This window comes from Mus musculus, chromosome 16, assembly GCF_000001635.26.
Source record: "Mus musculus strain C57BL/6J chromosome 16, GRCm38.p6 C57BL/6J".
NCBI classification, from domain to species: domain Eukaryota; kingdom Metazoa; phylum Chordata; class Mammalia; order Rodentia; family Muridae; genus Mus; species Mus musculus.
In genome coordinates, this window is record NC_000082.6 from 21202291 (window position 1) to 21225600 (window position 23310).

The following is a 23310-nucleotide window of genomic DNA, read 5'->3' on the forward strand; positions in this document are numbered from 1 at the left end:
AAACATGAGAAAGAGGGACCTTCTGCATATTGATTTCCAGTCCCAGTATGTCCATCTGCCCCCATCTCCAACCCTTTGTTGCCAGCTCATCAGCCTTTGCCACTGGCTGCTGCTGCCATCAGAACTTTGATGCTTTCCAGTCTGTCAACATCTAAGGTCAGGAAGCATTCCCGTGGGAACCATGGTGCCAACATCCGGTGAGGACAGGCCCCCATTACCTGCTTTTGCTATCATACCCAAGAACAAAGGAGCTTGGTGCCTGCCGCCTGGTGGGCTGTTTGTCTAGGGTGAGGCCAAGCCTGGCACAGATGTTGAGTAAACAGGAGTGCCAGCCTCACAGATCTGCCTTACAATAAGCAAGGCTTTAATTGGGATGTGTTACCCCCAGGCCACCTGCTAAAAATCACAATGGTCAACATCAACCAGATCTCCAGGGCTATAGGGCAAGCAGTCCCTGCTCTCCATCTTGGGATCTCCAGTCCCACAACTGAGAACTGGATATGACGGTTTCTAAGATACCTCCGGTGGACTAGAGCTTTCTGTAAGCTTTTAGAACTCAATAGGTCAGAGCCTCTGAATAAGGCAACCCCCACCCCAGCTTCATGCATCCACACCCACCTCAGCCTTGCCCAGAGAGACAAAGCTCTTTCAAAGCAATACCCTTAGGCTCTGGACCCATGACCTTACCCCACCCTGCTTTGGTTTGTCTGAACTGGAGTCTTAAGGGTGCTTCCTGATCAGAGGGACAAGTCAGTCTGTCTATCGTGTTTCTGAGCCCATCTCTAACTCAACTCTCCTTCTTTGGCCCAGAAACCATGGGGGGAGGTACGGAAGGCTCTGAGGGACCATGGAGTGATGGTCACCCCTTAGGCCCATGAGAGGATGCATGGTGGTCACGACTTTAGAATTCAGTACACATCAGAACCACCTACTTGTTAGAATACAGAATCCTGAGCTCCACATTGCAGATACTCTGAATCCTAGCATGTGAGGTGGGAAGGGACAGCTTGAGGTTCTGAACACATGCTAAGGTGCTCCTTAGTTCTTTAATAAAGCAGAGTGTCTGTAACTACACTGTCCTGGGTTCAGCTCCTGTAACTTGGGGCAAGCTGCCAAGCCTTTGTACACGCCAGTTTGTCTATGTATTTTCTTTTACTTTCTTTCTTCAGTTTTGTCTGTAAAATGAGGCTATAATAACACCTACCCTGAATAAGTGTGAGGTATTGTTTCAGGGTGTTTATTACACCTTGTAAATGTTCTAAAAGTGAACCGGCAGAAGTCCATCACAGTAACCTAGAGGCTCTCTTTGATGTTTCCGACCCCGGCACCTCTCTCATTCACCTAGGCACAAATACACTTCAAACTTAACTTGTTGGCTCTTCCTTCTAGTCATGGTCTAAGCCACCACCCTCCCTTCCACTACATGGCCCCTTCACTAGCCCCCAGGATTCCACCACTGTCTCTGCCTGTCATCCTCCCAGGACAGACATGCCAATCTGATAATGTAATGTCCCCCTGTTTCAAGAGAAAGGCTACATTGTGAGTCCAAAATCGTATCCTCCGGGCCCCTCCTCATCTACTTCTCCTCAGCCGGTTCACCCTCTCTCCGCTCTAACTCTGCACTCAAGCGATTCTGAACTTTATTCTGAACATTTTTTTTCTTCGATTCTAGGTCTTAACACAAAAGTGTATGTTCTCTGCCCGGAGCACTGCCTCCCATCCTCAATACACTATTACTCATCCATCTTGTATACTGTCACTTAGATCCCGTTTCCTTAGACCTAACATTGTGCTTCGAAAAGGTAGGTTCTTTCCCGGCAGGAATGCTTGTTAGCCCCGCTGTGAGTTTTAAACCCACCTCCACCAGTTAACACATGGCTCCGGGATAATAAACGCTTCTCTGCTCTAGCCACTTTGAAACATTGTGGGTGCCCAAAAAATATTTTCTAATAAATTATCACAATCGAATAGACGAATAAATAAACCCTTGAGCGTCCCTTGAAGCGGGCTCTGCCGGGGTGGGTAATTCCCACGCCCCACATTCCTTTCCCTACTCGCTAAGGCCTGTCCTGGGTCTGGATGTGCTTGGAAGAAAAAAAGCCTCTTGACAGAATCCCATGGGTCTGCTAACCACAGGGGGGCGCCCCCAGCTCGTTCTATCTGGTTATCACCGTCTAGGACTGGAGCTGGTTACTAATCGCCAATAGGAGAGAGGGGCGGGGTTACCCGATTGACTGACAGTGTGGCTCCGCCCAGTCTAATTCATCTTTTCAATGGCTCCTCCTGCTGCAAGCCCCAGGACGCCGAGGGTGGGCTCGGTGGAAGAGCGGCCAACTGAACTCCAGCAGAGTGCTCTCGCAGCAGAACCAGCTGGCTGGGCGGTCTGTGAGTGGGCGGCCGGCCTCTGGGGGCGTGGCCTGAGTGTTGACGGGCAGGCAGGTAGCCCTGCCCCTCTCGCCCAGAGCGGCCGCTCCACCGCGAGGACCAGCAGAAGTGAGTACGTGAGCGGCGCAGCCAGATACCGGCTCCTACCCCGGACGGCGAGCGCACAAGGATCCCGGGATCTGAGCTCGGCCTCAGTGGACTGTGCCCCGAGAACCTGCGACCACCTGCGCCCTCCGCTTCCCGAGTCATTGGGCATCAAGCCACCCAGCGCCCCGGATCCTCCTGGACCGGTCCGTCCAGATTCCCGCGGGAACGACCTGCCGGCATCTACCCGGAGTCCCGGGTTGGGCGACACCTCGGTTACAGAGCAGCCCGTCTGCTTTGCTCCCCCTCCCTGACGGGATCTCTTGGACTGTGCGCGAGCCTTCTTCCTCGGGCGTCCCCAGCCCCGCCGGCGCGGCCCGGCTCGGCCCCCCAACCGAGCGCCCCGGGCTATGGCCGGAGCCCGCCCGCCGCCGGGGCTTCTGCCGCTGCTCGCTCCGCTGCTGCTGCCGCTGCTGCTTCCCGCCGGCTGCTGGGCGCTGGAAGGTGAGCGGCGTCGGGGTCCCGCGCGCTACCGGGGAGCCCCGCAGTGTGGGGCCGTGGGCTGAGCACACGTCCAAGGAGACTCTAGGCTCGAGCCGGCTCCGCAGCCCTCTTTGGGGAAACTGCTAGCATCAGGACTCAGCACCGACTCCCGAAAGCAGCAGTTCGGCCGTGGGTTGTTTTTTGTTTTTCGGGTTTTTTTTTTTTTCTTCTTTCCATTTGGAAGGGATAGCCTACAGTCAAAGCAGAGGAACGAGACCCTCGGGGGTTCGCACCTCTGGAAGGCGAGGAAATGTGGGCGACTCAGCATCAAGGCGGGGGGGCTGCGGGACTGGGCGCTTGGGCGGGTGAAGCGAAGCTCCTCGGGTTGGGGGCTGCACTGGTTGGGAACCCGTTGTAGTTAACAGTAAGCGTGATTGTGTGCACCCCGCTTTGTCAGGGGATGGCTGCGGGGGTGGAGAGGCAGGGGGGCCTGTCATTGTTTATGGTTTTTCAAGTGCCAGCAACACAAGAGGTGTGTGTGTGTCTGTTGTAAACCTTCTCGGACCCACCCCACCCCCACCTCCAGCAGGACCTTTGGAGGGCTTAGGTTTCCATTGAACCCTCACCAACAGGGATTTACCCGGGGAGCACCTGAGCCGAGTGGCTACTAGTCATCAGCGGCGGGAAAAGGTCAGCCTTGTCTGTGGGCTCAGTGAAACCTACTAAGACTGCTACTGGGAAGAAATTGAACTTGGACAAACAAACAGCCCGAGTGTGGCTGGCCCAGACAAGAGAGCTCACACTTACGCCACTTGACATGAACCCACAGGGAACACCGGCACAGGTCACTAACACAGTCTAGAGGCACATACAGTCCCCTGGTGTTACAAAAATTGTAAACCTATTCAGTCAGGGGTGAAACTCAATGTTGAGGGAGGGCAGCAAAGAATTTGAGGGAAAATTGCAATGCAGGCAGTACTTAATTTTTGGTGTATTGGTTAGATGCACTTTTTTAGTTGAGGAACAAAATACGATCCCTATGCAGTTGGTTTCCTTTCCATAAATTCACAGTGTAAACTTAAAGGTTAGGAAGAAAAAACAAAATCTCTGAAACAGTTCAGAGAGGCTTCTGGCCTTTGGAATTTTGGTGCCACTGTGCTGAGGGATTTATTCACATGGGTGGACACATGCAAATTTAGACAGACACACAGAGGTTGCACCCACACTTACACACACTCACCCACTCACCCACATGTGTGTGATAGGATCTCAGGCGTGAGAAACCAGCATAGGGCTTTGTTGTTGATTGCCTGAAGGGTGTGAGCCAGGGAGCCTATTGAGTTCCCAGGTCTGGGACTATCTTAGCGCAGGAGAGGCAACATTGGTGCATGCACTCTGAAACATACACTTAAACTGTGTGTCACCTGTGTGTATCAGGTCCCGTGGCCCCTTTTGTGGGGTGCGGTAGGTAGTGGTAGGTGGTAGAGCCGAGAATGGAGTGGTGGTGGAGGTGTGTGGTTTGGGGGAGATGAGCTAGGGGTACCTGAGGGGGGTCTTCCCTTCCTCCTTTTCATCCTTCACCATCCTCAGACCCTTTGAGGCAGGCTCTAGCTAGTAGTGTCTGGCCAAGGAGCTGATGGTGACTGAGAGGCCCTTGTGATCAACTATGAATGGGAGTCAGAACTAGTGCCAGACTGAGGGAGGCTAAGCCAGTGAGGATGTCTCTGGAAAATAGCGGGGCCTACAAATGTGGATTTTATCATTGCCTTCCTTCCTTAAAGAAACATAGGTGCTGAGCAGAGCAGGTCCTTAGACCTACCATCTTTCCACTCCTCTGCTCTGACATGGAAATAGTATGGATTGAATTGCTACTATGTGTAAAGGACTTAGCACAGTTGTTGCTATTCAAGGATTAGCTGTTGTTGTTACCATTATCACCCTAGAGTCTGCTCTTTGGGGAGCAATAAGAAGTGTCCTTATCCTGCTGGAGGGGCTGAACGGAAGGAGGAGAGGCTGGACTGGAAAGTTGGGGTTTATCTCCCTGCTGCTCCAAAGAGGAAAGAGATAGAGAGCAGGGCCCTGCCTAAATCCCAGCTGTCTTTCTGGAAGTCTGTGATGGAGACTGTGTCCCAAGAGCATGGCGCTTTGGTTCCTTAGTATTGATGGTCTGTCACCAACTCACACACTTTTCAAGTGATTTGCCCTGGATTTTGGCTCTCTTCAACAGTCTCATTGTATATAGACTTGGAGTCCCTGAGCTGTGTGTACCCACAAGCTGCCTGACGCTGGTTCCTGTTCATTCTCTTCTCAGTTTCCCATTTAGTTGGGATCGGGACTCATCTTCCTTAAAGGACATTTCTCTAGTTCCCACTAACCCAGATCAGTTGGAAAGAGGTGTTCAGTGGAGGGGCCCGGGATGAGAAACAGTGTCTGAGACACAGATCCTATGCATTTGAGAAAGGATAGTCAAGTCCCAGTAGAGAAGAGACTTTTCTGTGAAAGGAGAGTTCCCAGTTTGTAGAAGGTGGAGTGGGGACATCTCACTTAGCCAGGCTAGTTAAGCCTGGCCCTGGGGTAGAAGCAGCAAGCCTCTGTCCTCTGAGGTCGTTGGTGTGACCCTAAGAATCTGGGAAGTGCCAGGGGACAGCCCAGGATGGTCTTAGATTACTTATGCTTATTGCTTCTTTCTCTTGTCTGCTGTTCCTCCCCACCCGTCTTGTTTGTCACCAGCCAGAACTTCAGATCTAAGGAGGGACAGCAGCAGAACCAATTTGTTTCTCACTGCCCTCCTCTTAGCCACCACTGCCACTTTGGCCCAAGCAGCTGAGAGCTAAAGCCTAGGTTGTTGTGGGCAAGGCCTCCGCCACTAGCCTTCCACTAATTAAACAGCAGAAGAGGCTGAATCACCAGGCCTGCATAGTTTGAAAATTGTAGACCTGCCTGTTGTGCTGAGTCAAACTGGTTTGTCGGGCTTGGGTGGGGGTAGGGGGGGTGGCAGCTGGGTACCTGATGGGGTGGGAGTGGCCCCTTGGCCCAAGGGCTATCCTTAGGCTAAGTCTCCCATTGGCCTTCTGCTTCAAGTCCCGGTTGGGCCACTGGGCCCGGCATCCTGGGGAGGAATGGAGGCCTTGTGCCAGGGCCAGATGTCCATGGTCCAGGCTGGCAGAGACAGCCCAGGGTGGGAAGACTGAGGCTTTGGGCTCCCTGCCCCATGCTTCTCCTTCTCTCTTCTCCTTCTCAGGTTTATTTAATTACAAATCCCCATGATCTGAGAGAAAGAATGGAAAACAAAATGTGTTCTCTGTTCAGAGATGTTCCCCTCCCACCATCCCTGATGTGGAGACCAAGGGACCATAGCTAAGGATGGGAGAGTGACCCCGAGGAAGTTAGGCACTCAAAGCAAAAAACTGAAACAGTAACAGAAAGAAAAACAACAACACTACATCTACCTGAGTGTACGCACACAGACACACACACACACACACACACACACAAGGGCAGGATTCCCACAAACCCTTTCCCTCTCACGCCTTCCCAGATGGTACAAGCATGGACATAAACTGACCCATGACTGGAATAAGACACTGGGAACCTGAGCCCCTGTTTGGGTGCAAGGTAGGAACTCTATGGGGGTAAGAACAGCGGGGGTAGATTTCTACAACTTATGAAGACTATAGGGCACTCCTTTCTGACCAGACCCTGTTCTCTGTCCCTGCCCTTCTGTGATAACCCCCACCCCATCACCCCCCAGCTTTCCTAACTGTGAAATACGACTTTTCCCTGCCACTTCAGAATTCTTGGCCTGCATTTAACTCAAAGGCTTCTTGGGTCTGATCTGTCTCCCTTCTTGTTTGTTGTTTCCTGGGCCAAGGTGACACTTTTGCTCCAGGGTTTACTCTGGAGGACTTGGAACCTGGAGGTACTGTGGAGTCTGGCATCTCAGTAAAATTGAGTGGGCCTGGCCCTTCACCAGGGCAGCCAGCAAGGATCTCAGGCTGTGCGCTTGCACAAGTGTAGTCAAACGAGACCCTCAGAGGCAGACCAGGTTATCCACAGTGTCCCCATCGTTACCAGCTCTCCAAACTTAAGCGCCAGCTCCTGAACCAGACTGCTGAATGATGCTTCCTCCCCAAGGCTTAGGAGTCCACACACTACCATTTTGCTGCCAGGGAAGTGGCTTGCTGCTTAGGCAGGGGCTATACCTGAGGAGGCCGCACCCAGCCACACCCAGAATCATCTCAATGCCCCTGCCCCACCCCCAGCCTTGTGACCTGACTGACTGCTCCTGCTTTAGCCAGGACAACAGGAAGTAGATCTGGGGTTGCCCTGCCTCTTTGAGAGGTAGGGTAAGAATTAGCACCTTCCCCCAACTTTTCCATAGGTCTACCTCAAAGAAAAGCATGCTTGCTGTGAGTGTCTGCTGCTTGTGGAACCTCTGAGTTGTTACACTAACTTTAATGATTGATGCTTTTTCTCCCCTGAAACAAAAGTTTCTCTGTGTAACCCTGACTGTCTTAGAACTCTCTCTATAGACTTTATTGGCCTCAAACTCATAGGGATCGTCCTGCCTCTGCCTCCCACATACTGGGATTAATGTATGCCACAAACTGCCCCGTTGATGGTTGATTCTTAAATTGAGTTTCCGTGCTCCTTCGTGGTGCTGTGGTGTTTTCCATGTGTTGTGCAGGGAAACTAGTACTTGTGTTTGTAGTTTCTGTGCAGGATGGTGTGCCTTGTAGCTGTGCAATGGGGCGTGTGAGGGGAGGATGTGCTGTAGGATTGGGCGTGCCTGTCCCTAGAAAGGCTGTGTGGCCGAGAGTGGGCCTGCCTTAGGGCACGCTGGATCTGTGTGTAGGAAAGATTCTGTGAATGTCTAAGGAGACTAATCTGTTTGTGCCACATGCATCTGTCAGAAGAGCTGTGTGGGGGCCGTGTACGTGTTTGTGGGTGGTTCCGAGTAGATTTGTCCACCAGATGTGTTGACTTTCCCTTCTTTGGTCCCAGTAGTGGGAAACAACTTCAGCCACAGAGAACTGGGTACTGCCTGTGCAAGTGTTGTGTTTGTGCATAGGTGAGAGCCACACAGTTGCTGCCACAGCTACTTGCTTTGGCTGTGGCCCGGTGGAAAACCGAAAGGGTGTTTTGTCAAAGCCCCAGTTCCAGATCACCAACATGGTGATAGCTTCCCATTGACTCTTAAGAACAATACAAGTCCTGTGCCTAGGGGCTGGCCGTCCTTTCTTATCTCCCTCCACAGCCACCTGGTTAAGGGGTTGGCGTGGAAGCAGCAGCTAGGAGTATTTGGAGGTTGCTCTTTTGTTCTTAGTACTTGTCTTCGCAGCAGAGAAAAGATCTCCCTCCTGGTACCGTGAGTAGAGATGGGTGCTATAACCCAGTCAGTCCTTCTGAGACCAGGCCACTGATACTCAGTCTGCCCTAGATCTCCCTCCCGTGCTTGGGCAGACTGCAAGGAGCAGACCCCTCCTCTCCCAAGAGAAGAGGGGAAACCAAAGCGGCCCGCCTCCTCCCCACCCTGGTGACCGGAGCCCGAGCCCCTCCTCAGGCACACAGGCCTGGAAACCCAAGTCCTCTCCTCATTAATGGGAAAAATGTGCCGAGATTGAGCGATGGCCAAAGGCTGATCCCCTCCCTCCCTCTCCAGAAATTAAACAGAAATGAAGAGCCTCCCTCTCTCCCTCCTCCTTCACCCGCCTCCAGCCCTCCCCTCTCTCCTCCCCCTCCCCTCCTCCCGGAGCCAGCGCAGGGCTTGTTTTAAACTGTGGAGGAATCTGGCTGGAGGGGGGAGGGGGCTGAATATTTGGGTTTAAACAGTTCCAGATGGGTTTGGCACAGGCTGAGCAGAAGGAAGTGAGGGAGAGGGAGGAGGGAGGCAGCGCGCGGGAGCTGTGGGAGCCCTTGCCTGCTCCAGCGGGCGGGCAGCGGCAGGCGGCGGCGGGCAGACAAGCAGGCGGACTGGCCGGCTGGTTGGCTGGGGGAGGGTATGCGCTTGGCTCAGCGCGGAGTGGCTGCTCACTGGGACAGGAGTATTCCAGGCTGCCGGCTGGGGAAGAGGCCACTTGGCAATCTCCTTCTCTGTCGATGTCTCTTTGGGCCTCCTTGTCTCTTCATCTTACTGTCTGTTGTAGTCCGCTGCCCAGCATCTCGCTGTCTGGTCCCAGTCTGCCAGAGTCGTTCAACTTGGACCATCTTCTGGTCCAGCCAAGGCCCTGCTTTCCGTGCTATCTCTAGGTCCCTGCTTCTGATCATCTCTGCTTTCCTGAAGGACCACTTTCAGGACAAATATGTGTCTGTAGGTCTGTCTGCCAGAGGAGGCTGGGACAGCTTGCCATGAAGACAGCTTAGTAAGGACCACCAGCTGCTGTAGTTATAGAGCCTGGCTCCTTGCAGCGAGTGCCTGCTTAAACTGTGCCCCTGTGCCACCCACTTGGGTCCACTCATCTCTGCCCTGTCCCCCCACTGGGCTCTCTGATGGCTTCTGCAGGAACATGTGGAGTTCGTACCTTCTAGAGACCCTCAGCTGTCCCATCAAGGATGCAACAGCCTCTAGACGTTCTGGGGTGTCTCTGCCTGTTAAAGTCCAAAGTTGAGACTTCTTTGGGTCTCAGGCTACAGGAAAGAAGGGGGCGTGGAGGGGATTGTCCCTTGCCTTCCTGGTGTCATGCTAGGTCTGATCTTGGGTTTTTGCTGTCTTCAGTTGTCTAGCCAAAGCTCAGAAACAGATTCTAGGGTGCAAGTTTATGTCTAGAACATTACAGGTGCCCCTCCCATGGCTGAGCAAGCTGAGCTGACAAGGAACTGGAGCTCAAAACAGAGAGGGGCTGTTGTCCCTTGATTCACAGAGGAAAGTGACTCACCTGTCTTGGGGATACAAGAAACACTTCCTGGAGGGAGAAGTTTGGTGGGACACACAGCCAGTTTCCAGTTTTCTGAGCTTTACGGGGGGGGGGGGGGGGCGTTGGTTTTCATTTTTGAGACAGAATTTCACCATGTAGTCCCACACTAAGCTGAAACTCCTCGCCCTCCAATTAGACCAGCTCTGTGTGGGCATCCTGCTTCTGTAGAGGACTGTGAGCAGTGCCTTCTCCAGGGATTTCATGAAGCTTTGAATTAAGTTCTAGGCACCGGTGGTCCTTTTACCTCAAAGAGCATCCTTGCTTCAACCCCCACAGGTGGCTGAGTAGGAGGCTGGGAGCAGGCCCTGGCCTGCCACTGCTCTTCCCCAGGGCAGTGTGTGAGGCTGGGCCTTTGTGCTGGGAATGGAGTCAGGGGAGGCCCACACTGCTGGGTCTGAAGCCCACAGCCCTTTGTTCCAGGATAAAGGCCCTGCTGGCCCCTTTGTGTGAAGATTAGTAGAGCCTGAGGTGTGTGAACCAGCCTTTGCTCCAGCCTCAGTTAACCCAAGCCTAGGGTCAAAGGTGGACATCTACCCCTACCAAGCCAGACACATCTTTGGAGTTGTGACACCTCTGGGGATGACTTCAGGGTCAGGAAAGGGGAGGCATCTTTGGAGACTTGGGAGAGGCTGTCCCAGACGGAAACTTGTTTCTTACATCCCTGACTTTCCTGGGTCACTTCTCCCTCATTCTGAGGTTAGCCCCTGATCTTCCCTTCTATTGCTTCCCCCAGAGACTCTCATGGACACGAAATGGGTGACGTCTGAGCTGGCATGGACATCTCATCCAGAGAGTGGGGTAAGACTTGCCCATCGTCTATACTGAATTTTGGTTGCTGTTATGCCTTCTCCCTCCAAGGCCTGGACCTGGGCTGCCTCTGTCCTTCAGCTCCAGTAGTATTCTCATATCTTAGCCCGATCCTCCTAGGGTGTGAATGTTTGTGTCTCTCATTCTTCTGTCTGCTGGTCCATAGTTGTCCTATTGCCCTCACCTAGCAGCCCTTCCAAGTCTATCCAGACCACCCCACTCCCACCTGGGTCCCTGGAAGGAGTGATGCCTCAGGATCCAGGAAGGGAAGCCAAAGCATGGTGGCTCCTGCTTTTAAGAGAAGCTCTTGGGAGGCAGAGGCAGACACATCTTTGTGAATTCTAGGACAGCCCGGTCTACATAGTTCCAGGACAGCCAGGACTACATAGTGAAAGAACCTGTCTTTAAAAATAAATATAGGGGCTGGTGAGATGGCTCAGTGGGTAAGAGCACCCGACTGCTCTTCCGAAGGTCCAGAGTTCAAATCCCAGCAACCACATGGTGGCTCACAACCACCCGAAATGAGATCTGATGTCCTCTTCTGGTGCTGTCTGAGGACAGCTACGGTGTACTTGCATATAATAAATAAATCTTTTTAAAAAATAAATAAATAAATAAATAAATAAATATAAAGTAAATAAACAAATAAACTAAGAGAGAGCCAGGAGGCCTAGGCCCCAGATCTCTAACATATTGTGTGCTTTTGAGCAGGACAATTGACTTTCCTGGGCCTCTATTTCTTGACTATTAAATTCCTACCATTCTACTCTCAGCTGTTGGAATTGACTTCCTCTGGTGGCCTCATGACTGGGCTGAGGTATCATACCCCTGGGCCCTGGGGTATGATGGCACTGTAGACTCTGCAGCCATCAGGTCAACTGGGTTTTAGCTGCTCCGACTCTTCTATGAGACTTGGATTTTTTTGTGGAATTTTTGTGATGATGAAATGTGTTGGTAGTGTTGACAGCCAGTTCCCACCAAATGTTCTCTCTTGGTAGGGCAAGACTAACCAAGTTGCATTGTTTGGTTCCCCAAACCCTCATATAATTCCAGTCAGTCCCACTTTACAGGTGGTATAACTGAGGCCCCAAGATAACACATAGGACTGACAGCAGGCTTCCCAAGGGCTTGGCCCTGTTCCAGGTGCCTTCTTAATTTAGTTCTGTATTCCTGAGATATGCTAGTTATCTCTTGGTTTCAGACCAAGAAACTGAGGCACAGAGAGGTTATATAACATAGGCACTCAGAAAGTGTGCATGCGCGCAGGCGCGCTCACTCACACCTCTGTGAAGTAAATAGAGCAGCTCCTCCGGACACGAGATAAACGGCTCATTCTCTTTTTCTACTTGCTCCACACTCAGTGGGAAGAAGTAAGCGGCTATGATGAAGCCATGAATCCTATCCGCACGTATCAGGTGTGTAATGTGCGTGAGTCGAGCCAGAACAACTGGCTGCGGACGGGTTTCATCTGGCGGCGGGAAGTCCAGCGCGTCTACGTGGAGCTGAAGTTCACCGTAAGAGACTGTAACAGCATTCCCAACATCCCTGGCTCCTGCAAGGAAACCTTCAACCTTTTCTACTACGAGGCTGATAGCGATGTGGCCTCAGCCTCCTCTCCCTTCTGGATGGAGAACCCCTACGTGAAAGTGGACACCATTGCGCCAGATGAGAGCTTCTCGCGGCTCGATGCCGGGCGTGTCAACACCAAGGTGCGCAGCTTCGGGCCGCTTTCCAAGGCTGGCTTCTACTTGGCCTTCCAGGACCAAGGTGCCTGCATGTCACTCATCTCTGTGCGTGCCTTCTACAAGAAGTGTGCATCCACCACTGCAGGCTTCGCACTCTTCCCCGAGACCCTCACGGGGGCTGAGCCCACTTCGCTGGTCATTGCCCCCGGCACCTGCATCGCTAACGCTGTGGAGGTCTCTGTACCACTCAAGCTCTACTGCAATGGCGACGGGGAGTGGATGGTGCCCGTCGGTGCCTGCACCTGCGCTACTGGCCATGAGCCAGCCGCCAAGGAGTCCCAGTGCCGTGGTAAGTGGGGCCTGAGGAAGGGAGGTGGGGGGAGGAAGCCTGACAGCAGCCAGACTTCATATCTAACTAGATATGGTCTCGGGTGTGGATTGGAGGGCGGGAAAGGGAGAGCAGCTGCTGTAAAATAGAGAACGCCTTACAAAGAGGGACATGGGAGAGAAAAGGAGACTCGGGGAAAGAAGAGGAAACTGAAGCTGAGGACATACTCAGTGGTGGGGTGCTAGCCTCGCATGCACCAGATTCTCCTTGTAGTCCCCAGCACCAGAGAAGGGGTAGTGAGGGAGAGGAGGAGCAAGAGAGACAGGAACTTTAAATTAAAAGAGTGGAAAACTGCGTGCTTGATTAGTGAGCAGTGCGAACCTGGGCAGACTTTTGAGGCTTGGTTCTGTCTCTAATGTGTACTTCGCCTTGGAAGTTCTAGAGGGGCTCTGGAGAGCTGAGGGGATGATGCTGTGGGCGTCTTTTTGCCTTAAGGTTTCTTGAGAGGCAGTGTGTCTGGTACAGTAGTTAGAGGCCAAAAGTCCCTCTAGTCCTGAGTCCTCCACTTACGACTTCCGTGAGCCTGTGCACGTCACTTAATGGTGCTATCCTTGGCTCCCTATGCAAAATGGGCAGTGGTAGAGACGTTTCCGAAGAGTGTATGGGTGTAAGTAACTGATGCCCTGCCCTAAGACCTCATGCCATCGTCTAATGGGAGCCACTGATCCCAGGAGTGTGGAGACACAAGGAGATTGTTCAAGTCCTGTTCACTAGGCAGCCCAGAGACTTGCTGAGTCTCATAAGACCTCATGATATACTGGCTTCCCAGCTAGCTGTAAAATTCTCTTGATGGCGTGTTCTCTTTTAAGCCTCACCACTACCTTGTAGAGTGATTGCTAGTTTTATCCCTATTTTGCCAACAAGAACATTGAGTCTCAAGGAGATTCTGTACTGCAGGCCTCTCAGCTAGGAGAACTGTTATTAATTCCTCACCCAAGGCTGAAGTAGGGCAAAGGTGTGAGGGTCTTGTCTCTTCTATCTGCCCATTTCTCCATGGGACTTGTGACCATACCTCCCAGAGCGGAAAATGGCTCTTATCATAGCCCTCTGTGTGAGGGGCTGGACCATCAACCTGGCCTGCCTCATGAGGCCCAGTATTGGGTTGCCTCACTGGCCTCTCTGCTTCTCTTTAAGAACCTGCTGGAAACTTCCTCTTCCCAAGTGTGGAAAGCTGGTGGGGGTGATGAGCCTGACAGCCCGAAGAAGGACTAACACTCTGCAGGTCCCTGGCAGGAAGTGCAGGCTGGTTCCCATAGCAACCAGGCTGGCCTGGCCTCTGCCCCCTCCCCCACTGGTTCAAAGATCTAGGATGGAATATCACCTTCATGAGGGGAGATTAAACTCTAAAGAAGGGCACAGCCCCAGCTACGGGCATCGCAAAGCTCAGTGACCCTCCCCAGAGGTCACCACATGGGTAGACTGACAAGTCTCTTTAGTGTGTCCAGGACATTCTCCAATTATGCCCATTATCCTGTTAATCCTCGTGTCCCCTTTCACTCCTTAAATATTCTGATTTTGAATAATAAATATTATGGCCACCCTACACATGAGGAATGTGCAGAGCTCACACCACAGGAGCTAAATATGGTTGGCAGAAGAGATGAGAAGGGTGTCCAGGCACTTGGCTCTGGCCTCATTTGAGACAGGTCCCCTGGGAGGCTTTGAGGCCTTTGAACTCCAGGTGACCCCAGCCTTCTTGCTGTTTTCTTACCCCCTCTTTCCTCTTTTTCTCACCCCTGTCCCGCTCCTTGGTGGGTGGGGTAGAGGTTTTCTGGGAGCACTCTGCCAAGAAGCCCTTAGCCTGGCTAGGGCAGCATCCTTGAGGTTCTCAAGAACCACTCTCCCAGGGCATTAGGGAAGGCTGGGCGTCTCAGCAGAGTACAGGGTGCTGAAGCTCACTGGTGGTCTCTTCCTCTTCCCTCTGCCCTGCCTCTACAAGCCCAGACTGTCCAAGTAATGGGCACTGGGGGGGGGGGAGTGAAGAGGAATCTGCTGACACGGATTTCTGTGGGGCAAAAGAGCCCTTTGTAGCTGGAGTTGGGCAATACCAGCATTGCCCCCATGGTCTGGGAGTTGGAGGGTCTAAGACATAGGCTGGAAAGGGCCAGGTTCTCTCAGAAGAGGGAGATAAATATGTGACATCCTCTTTCCTCTTACAGCCTGTCCTCCTGGGAGTTACAAAGCAAAGCAAGGAGAAGGGCCCTGCCTCCCCTGTCCCCCCAATAGCCGCACCACCTCGCCGGCTGCCAGCATCTGCACCTGCCATAATAACTTCTACCGTGCAGACTCAGACTCGGCCGACAGCGCCTGCACCAGTACGTGAGCTCCTACTCTCTGCTTCGGCAGGCCTTTCTTTCCTAGAGAGCCTGTGTCAGGGAGATAACCCCTTCTAGATGAGGAAACTGGAGCTCAGTGGAGTTAGATGACATGCTGACGTTGTCACCCCAGGAGGTGATCGCCCTTGAACTAGAAGCCAGCTCAGCTGGCTTGTTCATCTGCCTGCATTCTACCAAGTTCTCTCTAGCTGCTAGCAGGCCTCGGGAGCTGGCTAGGACCTCCCCAGCCCGTCGCTCCTTTGTCTGCTGCACACTGGGTTAGGTTATGGCTCTAGCCATAACCTAAGGGTGTGCTGTCTTCCTGTCCTCGCCTCTGGTGTGCCAGGTGCAGGGAATGTAAAAGAAAGTGAGATGTTGTCACTAAGGAGCTTAGCACCAAATTGCAAAAACAGGTAATGACCATGTAATATGCTAAGTGCGAGCAATGATGTTATGAGGTATGGAGGATGGAGAAGACAATCAAGGATAGGCTTCTAGGAGGAGGTAACATTGCATTGAGCCTTGATGGGTGAACAGGAGTCGTGTTGCCCCAATGAGCAAGTGCAGAAAGATTATTGACAACGCTGGGATAAGTGTCCAAGGCAGAGCAGGCAGAAGGGTGCTTCTGGGCCCCCAACTCATTTCTCCCTTCTGCTCCCAAAGCGGTGCCATCTCCACCCCGGGGTGTGATCTCCAATGTGAATGAGACCTCGCTAATCCTCGAATGGAGTGAGCCCCGGGACCTTGGCGGACGAGATGACCTCCTTTATAATGTTATCTGCAAGAAGTGCCGTGGGAGCTCTGGGGCTGGGGGTCCGGCAACCTGTTCACGCTGCGATGACAACGTAGAGTTTGTACCTCGGCAGCTGGGCCTGACAGAGCGCCGGGTCCACATTAGCCACCTGTTGGCCCACACACGCTACACCTTTGAGGTGCAGGCTGTCAACGGTGTCTCAGGCAAAAGCCCTTTGCCACCCCGCTATGCAGCTGTGAATATCACCACCAACCAGGCTGGTGAGAAGGGAACCAGAGAGGGGGATCTGGGTCATCTTGCCCTGGATACAGAGGGCTCCTGTGGGTACTGAACTTGAGGAAGGTATACCTGGGCCCAGGAGTCCTTAGTGGGCCTCTTCTCTTCTCCAGCTCCATCAGAAGTGCCTACACTCCACCTGCACAGCAGCTCGGGGAGCAGCCTGACCCTGTCCTGGGCACCCCCAGAGCGGCCTAATGGAGTCATCTTGGACTATGAGATGAAGTACTTTGAGAAGGTCAGGATCTCCAGGGGCAGGAGGAGGCTGGGGGCTGCACAGGGACAAGACTACACCCAGATAGCATTAAAGACCTTTGGGATTAGAGCTTCAGCACAGGTCAAGCCTGGTGATGGGTTGGGGTCAGTGGGTCTAGACTCACCCAAAGATGCCTCCATTCTCATGGCATTGCAGAGTAAAGGCATCGCCTCCACTGTAACCAGCCAGAAGAACTCCGTACAACTGGACGGGCTGCAGCCTGATGCCCGCTACGTAGTTCAGGTCCGGGCTCGCACAGTAGCGGGTTACGGACAGTATAGCCACCCGGCTGAGTTTGAGACCACAAGTGAAAGAGGTACACCCCACCCCACCGCATGCCAGTCCCTGCCCTGGCTCAGCTTTCAGATTCCTTCACTCACTGCTCATCCTTGACCATCCAGGTTCAGGTGCCCAGCAGCTTCAAGAACAGCTTCCCCTGATTGTGGGATCCACCGTAGCCGGGTTTGTCTTCATGGTGGTCGTCGTGGTCATCGCTCTTGTCTGCCTCAGGTACCGTGGCTGCCCCCACAAACAGACTCAAGCTCCCCTGCAACACTTGTAAACCAGCATGTCCCTTCACAGCCACAGCCATCCCGGGCCCAGACTTTCCTTGCCAGAGAAGACCTATTCCAATCCACCCCGTTTCTGTACCATTGCCTTACTCCTAAGGACTTCAACCCCTACCCAGAGATTCAGGAATGACTCTGACCACCAGCCATGGGTTCCCATCCTTAGCTTTTTCTCTGGACTCCAGGGTCCTATGAACAGCGGGAGCTATAGTACTTTGCCTTAGGCCTCTTGTGCTCTGTCCCTGCAGGAAGCAGCGCCATGGCCCCGATGCAGAATACACAGAGAAGCTGCAGCAATACAGTGAGTGTCTCCCTGTCCCCAGTGTCCAGCTCCTGCAGCTTTAGAGACAAGTCTCCTCTCCAGCTTCCTTGTTCTCACTGGCTGCTTCTAGTACAACTTGTCCCCTGAGCTCTCCCTTGTTTGCTAGCCCCAGAGTCTTAAGATGTAACAAGATGTAACCCCTGTCCCAAAGACAGTAAGTCCTGTGGAAACAAAGTATCGCACACACAGGAAACAATTAGGTGTTAATTCCAATGGCAAAGGACACTAAGAGTTCAAAGAGGAAGGCTTCCTACAGGAAGTGGTAGAATGAACAGGGTTTAGGGCAGGGGAACATTCCTGGCTCAAGAAGCCTCTGGAAGGAAGCGATGGGTGTGGACTGCCCGGCTGTGTGCCCGGCTGTGGGGGTAGTGAGAAGATTGGTTTGACAGCCATGAGAATGCCAGGCTGAGAAGTCTGGCCAGCCCTTTGGAGGGTCCTAAACAGCAGGCAGAGTTTGAACTTGACTCTACTGCTGGTAATTGGAAAGGCTCTCAGGTGAGGGGGAAGACAGTGGACATATTGTTCCAGGAACACGGGGCAGCTGGGTGAGAAAAGTGCAGAGGCAGAGAGCCCAGTGAGGAGGCTATTGCAATAGTGTTGAAGGCCTGGACAAGGCTGGGCAGTGGGAAGGAGTAAGGGGAAGAACGAACTGGAAAGAGGCTTGAACATGATGAGAGACGAGGGAGAAAGACAGGAATCCTGAGCGTCTAGCTCATGTGGTTCCCCGGCATTCTCCTGGGGGAGGGGCAGATACCAGGGCACAACCCAGAAGATGGGGCACGCTCAGCAGAGAGGCTATCCAGAGTGCACTCAATCTGGCTGGTCCCTGCATATGAGCTCCTGCCAGTGGCTTGAAGTCCACCTCTTGTATCCACCTTTTTTTCCCTGTAGTTGCTCCTGGGATGAAAGTTTACATTGACCCCTTTACCTATGAGGATCCCAATGAGGCCGTCCGAGAGTTCGCCAAGGAGATCGATGTGTCCTGTGTCAAGATCGAGGAGGTGATTGGAGCTGGTGAGTAGTAAGCTGAGAGCAAGTGGTCCTGCAAGGCCGAGATGGGTGTAATGCTGGGAGGACCCCAGCAACGCCGTGTGACCTGTGTGTGCTGCGTTCTGCAGGGGAGTTTGGGGAAGTGTGCCGGGGTCGACTGAAACTGCCCGGCCGCCGGGAGGTGTTCGTGGCTATCAAGACGCTGAAGGTGGGATACACGGAGAGGCAGCGGCGGGACTTCCTAAGTGAGGCTTCCATTATGGGTCAGTTTGACCATCCCAATATAATCCGTCTAGAGGGTGTGGTCACCAAAAGTCGTCCAGTCATGATCCTCACTGAGTTCATGGAGAACTGTGCCCTGGACTCCTTTCTACGGGTAAGAACTAGCCCCATTTCTCTTCTTCCTCCAGAGAGCTAGGTCAGGCCCCCATCACCAAGTCAGAAACCCTATTCATAGTCTACACATATTGAGTTTAGAAGTAGCCTGGTGCAGAAAAATAGCTGGGCCTTCAGTACCAGCTCTGCTCTTACTGTCTGTGTGGTCTAAGTCCAGCAAGATACTTACCTTTCCTAGTCTATCTACCTCAGTTATAAACTAGGGCTGGTAATACTAGATACTCACAAGAGCCACTGGGATGTTGGAGACAAGATTCATGACACATAGTAGGACAAAGCATGATCTCAGAGGGCTTGGAGAGGATAGGTAAGCCAGCCATGGGCCTGTGGGGAGGCAGCAGGCCCCACTGAGCCTACCTCTTGTCTCCAGCTCAATGACGGACAGTTCACGGTCATCCAGCTTGTGGGCATGTTACGAGGCATTGCTGCTGGCATGAAGTACTTGTCTGAGATGAACTACGTGCACCGTGACCTTGCTGCCCGAAACATCCTTGTCAACAGCAACTTGGTCTGCAAAGTCTCTGACTTTGGCCTCTCCCGCTTCCTGGAGGATGACCCATCAGACCCCACCTACACCAGCTCCCTGGTACAGGAAGCCTCTGAGGGATTTGTGGGAGGGGAGGGCCGGCCAAGCAGGGGGATCAGGGATCAGGGTCATCGTTGAGTCACAAGGTGAAGGGTACATTGTCCTCTCCCCCCTACACACAACCAGGGTGGGAAGATCCCTATCCGCTGGACCGCCCCGGAGGCCATAGCCTATCGGAAGTTTACGTCTGCCAGCGATGTCTGGAGCTATGGGATTGTCATGTGGGAGGTCATGAGCTACGGAGAGCGACCCTACTGGGATATGAGCAACCAGGATGTGAGTGGGGCTGAGGGAGAGTGGTTGGCTGGTGGGAGTTGGCGGGGTGTGGACTGGAACTCATTTCAGATTCCCTACCATTATCCAGGTCATTAATGCTGTAGAGCAAGACTATCGGTTACCACCCCCCATGGACTGCCCCACCGCGCTGCACCAGCTCATGCTGGACTGTTGGGTGCGGGACCGGAACCTCAGGCCCAAGTTCTCTCAAATCGTCAACACACTAGACAAACTTATCCGCAATGCTGCCAGCCTCAAGGTCACCGCCAGTGCCCCATCTGGGTTAGTATCCTGGCTCCCACAGGCTGGCAACCCTAACCCTACTCCCTAGCTCCATGGATGCACCAGGTCACTCTTTTTTTTTTGTCACAGCATGTCCCAGCCCCTCCTGGACCGCACAGTCCCAGATTATACGACCTTCACGACAGTGGGTGACTGGCTAGATGCCATCAAGATGGGGAGGTATAAAGAGAGCTTTGTCGGTGCTGGGTTTGCATCCTTTGACCTGGTGGCCCAGATGACTGCAGAGTAAGTGTACCGCTCAAGGTGCAGGCTCTGGGCAGGAACTCTGGCTGAGCCCAGCGTCGCGGGTAGAAGGGAGGGACTGAGTACCATTTTTTTCTGTCTCTAGAGATCTGCTAAGGATTGGGGTCACTTTGGCTGGGCACCAGAAGAAGATCCTCTGCAGTATCCAGGACATGCGGCTGCAGATGAACCAGACCCTGCCTGTGCAGGTCTGACACTCAGCTCCAACGAGGGGGGGGTGCCCCCCCAGGACTGCACAAGGATTCTGACCAGCCAGCTGGACTTTTGGATGCCTGGCCTCTGGCTGTGGCCCAGAAGATGGAAGTTTGGGGGAGGACCCTAGCTGTGACTTCTCCAGGCCTGTGCTCCCTCCCAGGAAGTGTGCCCCAAACCTCTTCATATTGAAGATGGATTAGAAGAGGGGGTGATGTCCCCTCCCCAGATGCCTTGGGGCCCAGGCCTGCCTGCTCTCCAGTGGGGAGTCTTCACAACTCAGATTGGGCTGCGCTTCAGTAATGGACGTCCTGGTAGGGTCAGGTGGGGATAAGCCTGGGTTCTTCAGGCCCCAGCCCTGGCAGGGGTCTGACCCCACCAGGTAAGCAGAGAGTACTCCCTCCCCCAGGAAGTGGAGGAGGAGACTCTGGGGATGGGGAGATATGGTGCCCCATCCTGAAGCCAGCTGGTACCTCCAGTTTGCACAGGGACTTGATGGGGGCTGAGGGCCCTGCCTACCCTTGGTGCTGTCATAAAAGGGCAGGCAGGAGCAGGCTGAGAAGCAGCCTGTGCCTCCCAGAGACTGACTCAGAGAGCCAGAGACTGTGTGTGTGTGTGTGTGTGTGTGTGTGTGTGTGTGTGTGTGTGTGTGAAAGACGGGGGTGGGGGTATGTATGTGTGTGTTGTGCACATGCTTGCCTGCACAGAGAGCATGAGTGTGTACAAGCTTGGCCCTGTGCCCTGTAGTGGGGCCAGCTGGGCAGACAGCAAAATAAAGGCAATAAGATGACTCTTGCCCCTGCTCGTTCTTCCTCCCAAAGCAGGTTTCCTTGATTTCCTCATGTCAGTGAGGGAACTAGGGGGCTGCTAGACCTTCACAACTTCCTGGGGGTCAGTGGGAAACTACAGCGAGGCTATCCAGGCCCGATTTCTCCTGTAGTTCAGCCCCATTGCTTTGAGCATCTAATAGAGTTCTCAGAAGTTCCTTGTTTCTGGGGCTGGGGGACAGGCTCTGGAGTCTGCGTGGTGTTCTGTAGAGTCCCTGAGGGAGAGCTAGAGGGTTAATCACTCCCCAGGGTCTCAGTATGGCTCCTCTTCCTTCACTAAGCACTGAGTGCACCCAGTCTTGGAGCCAAAGCCAATTTTACATCCACATCTTATTTCAACTCAGTAACCCAGCCAGGAGAAGAGGGAGATGTTTAGTAAGTTGGCCACAGTTCCCATCCAGCACTAGAGCCAGAGGCTGGAAACCCCTGTCTATAGACAGCCTGGAGAGGCTTGGGAGATGCATATCAAGAGTCCGGAAGAGGTCTGAAGTCTCTGGAGTCAAAGGAAGACTTGTGCGTGTCAGGATATGGAAATGAAAAGGGACATCCATGATCCTGGGTAATGGAATGGGCTGGAGGAAGTGAGTGTATGCACCCTGGGTCTGTTTTAACCAGTGGTGGCAGGGTGAGAGTGCAGGGGAGGACACCCTCACAGGGAGAGATGCAGGTCCCTTTGGACCAACAAACAGAAGCGGGCAGGGTATAACAGATGCAGTCCTCCCAGAGTAACCATAGGTGCTGCCTAGAAGAGCTTTCTGAAATATCTGTGAATCCTAACTTAGAGTGCCCTTCACTGGGAGGGACCAGGAAGGCCTAGTAACATGGGCATGTACAAGGGTTGTCAAGTGTGGCCACCTCAGTCTGGTGTTTCTGGCTCCTCCTGGGTCCCTTCACCAACCCCTGGCAGACAGGTTCTCAAGACTGCCTCTCTACCCCTTGCATTCGGTGCCCAGAGTCCTGCAGTACATACTCACCGTGAGGGGGGTGCACCCACAACGTGGATCCTCAGTAGCCCCCATGCTCCAGGGAGGGGGTGGGCAGGAGCTCCCCAGTCATCTTCCAGTGCTGTCGTCAGTGGTGTGGGCATAGGGGTACAGGAGAAGGGATGTGGGCATGGTTGCCATTCCCTTGCTGAGAGTTCACAGGTCCCAAGCCTGCTTCCTACTCTTGGGAGGGTGGCCCTCTGGATCAGTGAGAGGTCTGTGGCTCCTGTCTCCTGGGTAATTTTTCCATTGTCCCACCCCACACAATGCTGACTGTGGAGATCCACTCAGAGCGAGGCCAGGATCTGCAGGGTGGACTGGAGCCTAAGGCTAGAGGTGCTCAAGTGCTCTTCCAGCTCCGTCCAGCCCACTGAAGCCTGCATGATTTCTTTCTTTATGGGGGTATGAATGTCTTCCCCTGTCTTCCCACAGTCTCCTGCCACTGTCAGCCAGAGTACATGCACGTACTCTAAGCCTATTCCATTATCCACACACCACTTACATTACCCGTTTTCATGCCCTCAGTCTGTCCACCCTAGCCCCCCTCTTAGCCTGGGTACCTGCAGGGTTTCCCAGGACTCAGAAATAATGAGGGGAGGGGCCTGCAAGAGTCACTGCATTCCTGCCAGCTGATAGAGCCAACTGGTATTTTGTCTAGAGAGCTGGGATGTATTCAGACCCTAGAACCTCAGAACAAAGTAGTGAGGGAAGCAGGGTCTTGGCAGAGGAAGAGAGAGCACCCCAGGAGGGGTCCAGCTTCCCTACAGGCAGATAAGGAGTAGGGGGGGATGGAGTTCTCAGTCTGTCTAGTCTTCCGTTAATTACACACTCTGGGGCAGATTAGCTCTCCCCAGTCAATGATTTAAAAGAGAAGCCAGTGGGGAAGAGGGGAGAGGCAGGCCCTTTCCTGCTGAGGCCAGGTGCTGAGTAAGACCTGGGGTAGTGTAGTGTAGTAGGAAGCGCAGCCTACACAGAGCCCAGGCCGGGTGTGGAGCAAAAAACATCCTCTCTCTCTCTCTCTCTCTCTCTCTCTCTCTCTCTCTCTCTCTCTCTCTCTTCTCTCTCTTCTCTTTCCCTCTTCCTCCCCCCCCCACACACACACACAGACACACACACACAGACACACACAACGTGACCTAGGCAGGTTGACATCAGAGCCGTCCATCATCTGTAAGAAGTATATGAATCTTTCTATCCCATGAAAATGTTACAAATGCCCAATCGTATTAATAAATGTAACATCTGTATGATGGTACGTGCTAAGAAATGTTAGCTC

General features: G+C 53.2%; 1 protein-coding gene across 2 annotated transcripts; it reads left to right on the plus strand.

The window, feature by feature from the left end:
• Window positions 1–2329: 2329 nt before the first annotated feature.
• Ephb3 (Eph receptor B3) lies at window positions 2330–21019 on the plus strand. 2 transcript variants are annotated; one of them, XM_006521788.2, is made up of 17 exons: window positions 2330–2973; window positions 10600–10664; window positions 12035–12707; window positions 14906–15061; window positions 15725–16075; window positions 16205–16329; window positions 16504–16663; window positions 16749–16857; window positions 17165–17217; window positions 18130–18252; window positions 18357–18604; window positions 18995–19210; window positions 19337–19486; window positions 19575–19768; window positions 19859–20014; window positions 20118–20220; window positions 20388–21019. In XM_006521788.2, exons 1-17 carry the CDS (start codon window positions 2880–2882, stop codon window positions 20556–20558), a joined length of 3147 nt encoding a protein of 1048 aa, XP_006521851.1. In that variant the 5' UTR covers window positions 2330–2879; the 3' UTR covers window positions 20559–21019. The 2 variants fall into 2 exon arrangements, with proteins under 2 accessions (XP_006521851.1, NP_034273.1); NM_010143.1 differs by having other exon boundaries at window positions 2505–2973; window positions 20118–21014.
• Window positions 21020–23310: the final 2291 nt, after the last annotated feature.